The sequence below is a fragment of the Paramormyrops kingsleyae genome, chromosome 18 (assembly GCF_048594095.1).
Source record: "Paramormyrops kingsleyae isolate MSU_618 chromosome 18, PKINGS_0.4, whole genome shotgun sequence".
Classification (NCBI taxonomy): Eukaryota; Metazoa; Chordata; class Actinopteri; order Osteoglossiformes; family Mormyridae; genus Paramormyrops; species Paramormyrops kingsleyae.
The window spans coordinates 26,965,223-26,973,451 of NC_132814.1; the positions used below are offsets into that span (position 1 = coordinate 26,965,223).

Genomic DNA, 8,229 nt, shown 5'->3' on the forward strand with positions numbered 1-8,229 from the left:
TCCACATGGCCATCTTAGTGGCCTTTGCGATACTTCTCCATAACCACAACCTCCCACCATAAAACCATCACATCCGGCAGCAACTGGAACAATGTTTGTTTAGCGTCCATGTAAAGAAAGAGATTCTAATACTAATACAGGATAATGACACTCAACAAAGGACTTAATCTTCTAATGGTGTGTCTGTTCTGAAAAATAGCAACATACATATCCTGAACAATCCCGCATAGAATATGGGTGTATGTGAGCATTAACTTATATACCTATTTAGTAAAAAGAACCTATAGTTAGCTGAACAGTTAGATGTGTGAACTTAGATTAAAAAAAAACTGGCATTAAAACAAAATATTAAACATTTTGCTCAAAATTAATTAGTTTTTTTTTAGTTTTTTTTTTAAACAATTTAGGCTAAAAACACATGCTAGGTATTTCCTTTCAAAGAAACACAATCAGAATTTCAAGTGCTGATCTGAATAAACTACTAGGTCCTTCTGGGCGCCAGGCATATGCAAGAGGAACAACAATGATCAATCGAGATGTGCAAATAAACATCATATTACTTGAGAAAACGACCATTAACCTCTTATTTTTACATCTGTTTGCAACAGCTACTTTGTATAAAACACATGTGGAATTCCGAATACCTTTAGCATTTACAAATATCATAGCCACTCCACAACTATCTAAGCAGCATTCATTATTCACTACACATGTATTGTGCATGCATTTAGTAAAATTTGAAATTATGTTGAAAGTTATATGTTATATTGTCTTTTCATTGTAAATATCGCTATGAAAGTATATGTGATACAATGTATCTATCTAACGCTCACCTGCAGTCACAATACATGCCTCTTTATCAAGTAGATATACTTTCTGAAAGCTTCGTGATGGTTTAGTATCACTTTACAGTAATTCAATTTCCCAGTAAATTTTGTGGAAAAAAATGTATAATGTGTATTTCGAAAGATTTAAGAGGATGCATTATGATGTTAAATCACAGGCCAATAAAAAATTATTTAAAAAAACTTCCAAATTCGATTAAACCCTGTACGTTAAATGCATATTATAAGGCAATTTTTCAGCTATTTCAACTTTGCTTTACAAGTAATAAATATACACAATATTTTTTTTCTGTTTGCTGTAGGAATCCGGGATAAGATTAAAAATAAATCTACGTTCCAGGAATAATGAATGACATGAGAAAATGAAATTCGTCTCGCCAATGAATAAACTATAAATAAACTTATAATGATTAATAATATATATATATATATATATATATATATTTATATTTAAATAATATATATATATATTTACCATATAATAAAAATACGACTACTACCACCACCACTACTACTACTGCTATTATTATTATTATTATTAATAATAATAATAATAATAATAATAATAATATCTAAAGCAAATGTGTTTATTTAAGTAGCATATAAAACAGAAATAACGAATATTATGCCATTCCTCGTTCTATGTAAAACGTGTTTACTTTGTGGATACGAAGATAGAGCAGAATCAGAGATCTGAAATAAGCAAATCACCCCCCGCCCCCAAAAAAAGAAAACGAACCAAAACAAAAAATCTCCAAATATACATTTAAGCATAAGGTGCGAAATGCTTCAGTTCTGGTAATTGCCGACGTAGCCATTAACATAAAATATTTTGCAAGCTTAGCAGAATAAGTACATAAGCACAAAACCCGCGGGTACATCCGTCCCACTTCGAGTTGCCGGTGAATGCATCGGAGATTTAACACTGGCTACACTTACTTCTGGTTTTGCGAGCTCCATAACACCGATTCCAAGGATTTTGCAACTGGTAAGGCATATCTGCAAGTTACTGTCAAAACCCATAGGTAATACTTCCAACAGCACCCAACTCCTGCCATCGCCACTTTTGTCGTAAACAGATAAGACGGAGAAAATCCTGTGATGATGATTGTAACTCCCAATAGGTTTTCGATCCAAATCAACAAAGTCGCGTTAATATTTTGTCTGCGTGCCAGGTTGTGGGTGGCATGGAATTACCAGAGAGAGAAGCAAAATCCGATTATTTTATTGCAAACTTCCTTTCCTTGTATTACAGTCCTTGGTGGAAACCTACTTTCTGGAGGGTGAAATATTGTAAAAACGACCTTTCCTTACGTTTCTTGCACTGCAGCGGCATGTATCAAGCATGCAGAACAATACATTTCTTAAAATGAAGAAATTAAATTTCGCATCTCTTCTTTAAGGAGCCTACACAAAATAGAGGAGAGTGTATGACTTTCAAACAGGTTGCACGCCGCACTCAGTTGCCCGTTTTGAGGTGTTTGGAGTATAAAAATAGTACTTTCTTTTGGGATGGATCACTTTGCGCTTCTGATCCTGTTCTACAGCACTGCTCGTGTATATATTTATTTTAAACTGTTAAGCACACATCCATCGCTCTGCAAAAGAGGAGGCGAAGTTACATATATATAAAAAAACTCCAGTCAATTATTTCACGTATGAAATGCTCCATCAAGGTAATTCTCCACAGTATTCCGCACGATGATTTATCGAATCCATCAACTCCCTCCAGAGACAATGTTTCTCATTCAGGAATCAGAAATTACTTAAACATTAACACATCTTCCTCTTCCTTGTGTCTTAAACATTCCAGTCATGTGCTAAGTCCATGCTGATTTAATCCAAAACACAACAGTATGTTGGCTCTGTTCCCCTTCAAGAGAACAAGAAGGACTGCTTCACATAGTTGATATTGAAAATGTAAAAAGAAGAAACGGGGGGATGTTGTATCAAATGCCAGTTTTCCTGCAGCTCATTCTCATCCTCTCACGTACTTCCCGACTAAAGCTGCACGGCAGAGCATGTGGCAGAATCTGTAAAACTGAGTGGAGACTTGCGCAACTGCTAGGGCGATCCGACTCTCAGGCAAGCAAAGGGCAGCCCCAGCGTGCCGACCAATCACAGCACACCTCCAGGGTCCTCGCGTCATACTGCATTTCTTTGTTGCTCTTCGAGTCGGATGTAGTATTTCCAGCGTTAGTAACCGAGTAATGATACTTTTAAAATTGTTTTTTTACATTTCCTCCAGAGACAAAAATAACTTCCTAAAACGTATGTCTTATATCTCGTTGCAGTTACAATCGAATCACAAACAATCTATTTATAGTGGTTTAATATATAATTTTAGTCTAGACACAGTATAGGCGCTGCGTTATTATTAGTAAGAGATTTTAGAGCATTAATTAAATGCTTACTGCGCACCGTACGACTATTATAAGAGTTATATCGTGTAAGTGTGTCTCCTAAAACTTAATTTACCCGGGTAGGTAAGCTTGTTATCGTAAAGTATATAGGCCTCGTCTATTTTTGTTGTTTTATTTAGTGTTTTTCTTAATTTTCGTCTAATCCGTGTTAATCGTACTAATTGTGTTTCTTTAAGTAGTCAATGTCGCCCTCTATCGGAAGCTTTAGAAGTATTGTGTAAATCAGATTTGGTTAATATTTTATAAGTCGTGCTTTATTATTACTCAAGTTTTTGGGTTGCAGCGCTTTCTTTTAGAAGCCAAAAATGTATGAATGTCAGAACACAGGGAGATATGTACTTATATAGTTTAGTAAATATGTAGAATTTATTTAAGTTTTATTGATCCCAGGGGGAAATTCTTGTGCATATAACAGCAATGTAAAGTGCAGGTAAACAAACATATATTGTGTACATAATTATTATGCAAATGTGTGTTTTGCAGATAAAAAATTGTTTAAGAAGCACAACATTTTAAGTAATACAAATCCATTCATTGCAACAGTAGTAAATGTTATATACAGAAAGACTTAGATTCATATGTTACAAGGGGAAAATATAGTAATTTTTCAAAAACATACAGTACTGTGCAAAAGTCTTAGGCAGTCCAAAGAAATGTTTAAAGCTGTTTATCTGGGTAGCAAATGTATTTTGGCTTAGAAAAAAAAACACAATTTAACATTAGAACACGTGCAAATTAAGAGTAACACAATAAAAACTAGTAATAATTTCTTCTGTTTTCTAAAAAGTTACTGATATCTAGGTGGATGGCTAGATGAACACCGCTTCAGTTCCCAAACCTCTCCTCAGGGGCACCTCAGCCGTTCCATGATTTTGTTAAATTTCACCAACAACTCAGTTAAATAATTAAATAAATTGGTTTAAAAAGTCAGTGACAGATTGACTTGCTGTATGAGGCGTGCTAGTGGCCAAGTCAAAAAATACATGGCTGCACTGGACGGTCACTGCAAATACTGGGGTGATTTTAGCAGAGGTTCTGAAATGGCTAAGATGACACACTTTGACAGGCATAATATCATAGTTTTACACCAACACGAGGATAATCTAAACATCATTTTCTTTGCCTGCCTAAGACTTTTGCACAGTACTGTAGGTGTGCACATTTATTATGCAAGATAAGCTGTTCAGTGATGTGCACTGCTTTCCTTCTCTCTAGATCTCCCTCTTCAGGAAGGCCCACAGGTTTTCTGTTGGGTTCAAATCAGGTGAGCAAGGGGGCCAAGTCATCATTCTGCTGTCTTTGAACCCTTTGCTGACCAGACAATCTCTGGTGCACTTCCATGCATGAGATGAAGCATCGTCTTGCATCAGTATCATGGACTTTTTGAATGATGCTGGCTTCTTCTGGTACCACTGCTTGAGGAAGGTCTCCTCCAGGAACTTGCAGTAGTTTCTGGAGTTCATTTTCAAGCCGTCTTCCACCCGAAATGGTCCAACCAATTCACTGCTGATAATTCCAGCCCATGTCATTATCCCCCCGCCCCCCTTGGTGTGCAATGGCGGTCAGTAACCCAGCCTTGGCCCCTCCCATCAGGGTCACTCTCATCTCATCCGTCCACAAAGCCTTTGAAAAATCCCTCTTCAAATATTTCTTTGCCCATTCTTGATGCTTTCGCTTATGATTTTTATTTAAAGGAGGCTGTTTTTCTGCATTTCTCACCCTGCCAATCATGCAAAGCACTTTGCAGCTTGTGCTTCTGCAGAGTAATGGAAGTTTGCAGTTCTGAAAGATGGTAGCACTTCATGCAAAAGGGTTCCTGTATACTTCCTGTTTGATTCTTCTCAAGTCTAGTAATTTCTTCTCGAAGCGCTTTTTGCATCTCTCTGGTCTCATGCTCAGAAATCTTTTGGAAGTTTGCAGTTCTGAAAGATGGTAACACTTCATGCAAAAGGGTTCCTGCATACTTCCTGTTTGATTCTTCTCAAGTCTAGTAATTTCTTCTCAACGCGCTTTTTGCATCTCTCTGGTCTCATGCTCAGAAATCTTTTGACACTGCGGTGACCACAACTCAACACCTTTGCAGTTTCAATAGTTTTGTAGCCCTCTGAAAGAAAGCCAGTCAACTATTTGTCTCTTTTCATCTTCTGTTAGGTCTCCTTTATGCCTTTTTTCAGTCATTAACCTTGAAACTGCTTTTCCTGCACAGGATCTTAGAAATCCTAACCCAAGAAGCACAGGGAAGAGAAACTGTGCACCTACAGGATGTCAGTTCATCATGTGGCATGCACACACTCTATGGGCAATTTAGACGTGTCGTTTAGGAAATTAGGAAGCACAGGGAACTGAAACTGTGCGCTGTACAGGATGTCAAAAGGAGGGGGGGGTGATGTATATCTTGACATTGCAATACTGCACATAGTATTGCACATGCAATACTCACATAGTGAAAGGAAGCAATGTAACAAAGATTTTAAAATCATTTAAAAATAATAAAGATTTCATCATTTAAAATAAGGCTGTTTCACAACTACACCATAACTAAAAAATAACTTGCATATAATATGAGTTTGTCTTGGTACATGACTACAGTCTTTGTTAGGTATATGTTTCATCCTCGTGTGCTGCATCCTCAGCGAGTTGGCTTCAGTAATGTGTGGATTCATTATAACCGATAACGAATGTGTCCTTATTCATTTTTCTTGCTGGGGAGACGAGGGGGTGTCTGCCGATGCTGGGGGGCACGTCCTCCCTATTTCCAGTGCCCCTGCGTGACATTGCACACTCACTCTGGACAAGACTTAGCTTTTAGAAATAGTGCCTTTTAATATTGAGACACTGAAGTAGCTAATTCCGCCCTTCCATTAGGCGATACTTATATAGATCTGTTCAGTGATCTGACATGTAGCACATGTGCATAGCTTTAAGTATGTGGGTAGTTTGAAGAACATACCCCAGGATTATAATTAGATATCAACAGATAATTGGTTACATTGCATTCCTTATAGCTGTTGCACGTACAGTAAGTGTTGCTCAGTTGCTGAGTCAGTGTGTAATTGGATTCTTTTGGCTGATGCGAGGAATGTGCTTGGTCTTAGAAAATGCAGCTGAGTGCGTTTGACATCTGTAACCATGATCCATTCTTGTAATGCAGAATGATTTGATTACATTAAATGTAGCTACTTTCTCTCCATCTGTTTTCTATGATGATGTGGTGACCTTTGCTACTCTTAGAAGGACAGAAAATCCATACGGCCACCAGTCAAAATGTTCTGAATCATTAAACCAGATCCTTACATGACAATCCCATGCGAAAAATGCTATTGTCATATTAACAGTAATTGTGGTGCATTACCTTATGCAACACTAATGTACATATTCATGGAACTGAATGTGTATACAATGATACAACTAACCTGTGGATCTTATAAAAGAGAGAGTTATAAAATGTAATAATTCTAATTCCTTTCAGACCCTCCATGACCATTAATAGGACAAGCAGTTGCAGAAAATGGATGGATGGATTAATCCTTTAAATATATTTTATATGTATTTAATTACACCGATTAGAGTTGATGGTCACATGAACAAACATATTGTATTTTTGCAATGTATAGTTGTTTTCATCTTCTCAGCTTTGGGCCACAGAACCAATATTATTCCCATATGTAGCTTTTGAAACATTTGATTGCATAAATGAATAATGCAACTAGAAACTTCTACAGTAGTTGTTCCCTAACTTTTCAGCATTCCAGTTCTTTCCCATACTAAACCAAGTGTCATGTTTTTTTCTCAAGAATATGCCATATATTAAAGGATGTTTCTTTTTTTCCAGTTTTTTTCTGAGATTTTAATATTTTGTATATATTATAGAATGTCTAATGTCAAAATAATGACACAACTTCACAAATAATCTATTATTAAAAACTTTGGTGCATCAGAAGTAAGTTCAAACAACATAAAATAGTAACTTGTACCTGGAACATTCTGAAAGCAAAGGACATGATGAAACGCTTGAGAAAACTCATCCACCACTTGAACTGAATGAGTCGCACATCAACATGGCTGATTCATTGAAGTTCTTGGGTACTGTGCAGACATTGAACCTTAAGTGGGATGAGAACATCAAATGCATCATAAAGAAAGCTCAGCATTGAAGGTCGTCCTGCACCAGCTAAAGAAATGTTCCACAGGCAATACTGGTCCACACCTGTCATTCATTCGATTCTGACTGCATCTGGAAATGGCTGGTTTGGTGCAACCTCTGGTCAGGCTGAGGATAAAGGGCAGTGCAGTCTGCCACCTGCCCAGGTCCTGTATCAGTTGGGGGGGGCGGGCAGCAGGAGTTCTTGGTTCTCTTGGTTAACTTAAGCTAGCAGTCATGATTGTCTAACAGGAATGCTCCTTACCTAAACTCCTATTGTATAATAACTTCTACCTTAAACCAGCTAACTGAGAAATCCTGCTGTGTGGAACACCGTCCCAAGAGAAGTATGCAGCAAAGCATTATTATTCATATTTTGAAATCTTTATTATTATTTGTATTGTTATTGTTGTTAATATTTACATTTTATGAGTCTGTGAGCCAACACAAATTCCTAGTACATTTAGATGTACCTGACCAGTAAAGTGAATTCTGATTCTGGTCCTGTCCATGCTGCGTGATACTATTCTCTCACTTTTTGTTTAACAGTGTCTGAGTGTTTGTAGTCTTGATTTCACCGTTTTGAATTTCAATAATAATTCCCTGATATTTCAGTGAAAATGTTATACAATAACACATAGAACAACGCTTGCCATGGCACTTATTTTATTGATTTAGGACATTACCTCAAGGGAAAGATTAAAAATATACGAACAAACTAACAAACAAACATTGATTTATAACAAAGAGGCTCCAGGGGCTCCTCTAGAGATTTTGGGCCAAGTGAAAGCACATCATATTGGGCCCCCGACCCAGGGCA

The 8,229-nt window shown here is 37.0% G+C and overlaps 1 protein-coding gene and 1 long non-coding RNA gene across 2 annotated transcripts in view; one reads left to right on the forward strand and one right to left on the reverse strand.

Annotated features, from left to right (window-relative positions):
- LOC111835533 (ephrin-B1-like) overlaps positions 1-2,893 on the reverse strand; it is a 59,106-nt gene extending 56,213 nt beyond the window's left edge. Inside the window, exon 1 of the mRNA XM_023795969.2 lies at positions 1,785-2,893. Coding sequence (XP_023651737.1) covers positions 1,785-1,903 — 119 coding nt within the window. The 5' untranslated portion in view covers positions 1,904-2,893. The remainder of the gene's footprint in view (positions 1-1,784) is intronic.
- Positions 2,894-3,012: 119 nt separating this feature from the next.
- LOC111835478 (uncharacterized) lies at positions 3,013-6,458 on the forward strand. The gene is made up of 2 exons (XR_002836233.2): positions 3,013-3,116; positions 4,484-6,458. It is a non-coding gene; the product is annotated as an uncharacterized lncRNA (long non-coding RNA).
- The last annotated feature ends 1,771 nt before the right edge of the window (positions 6,459-8,229 follow it).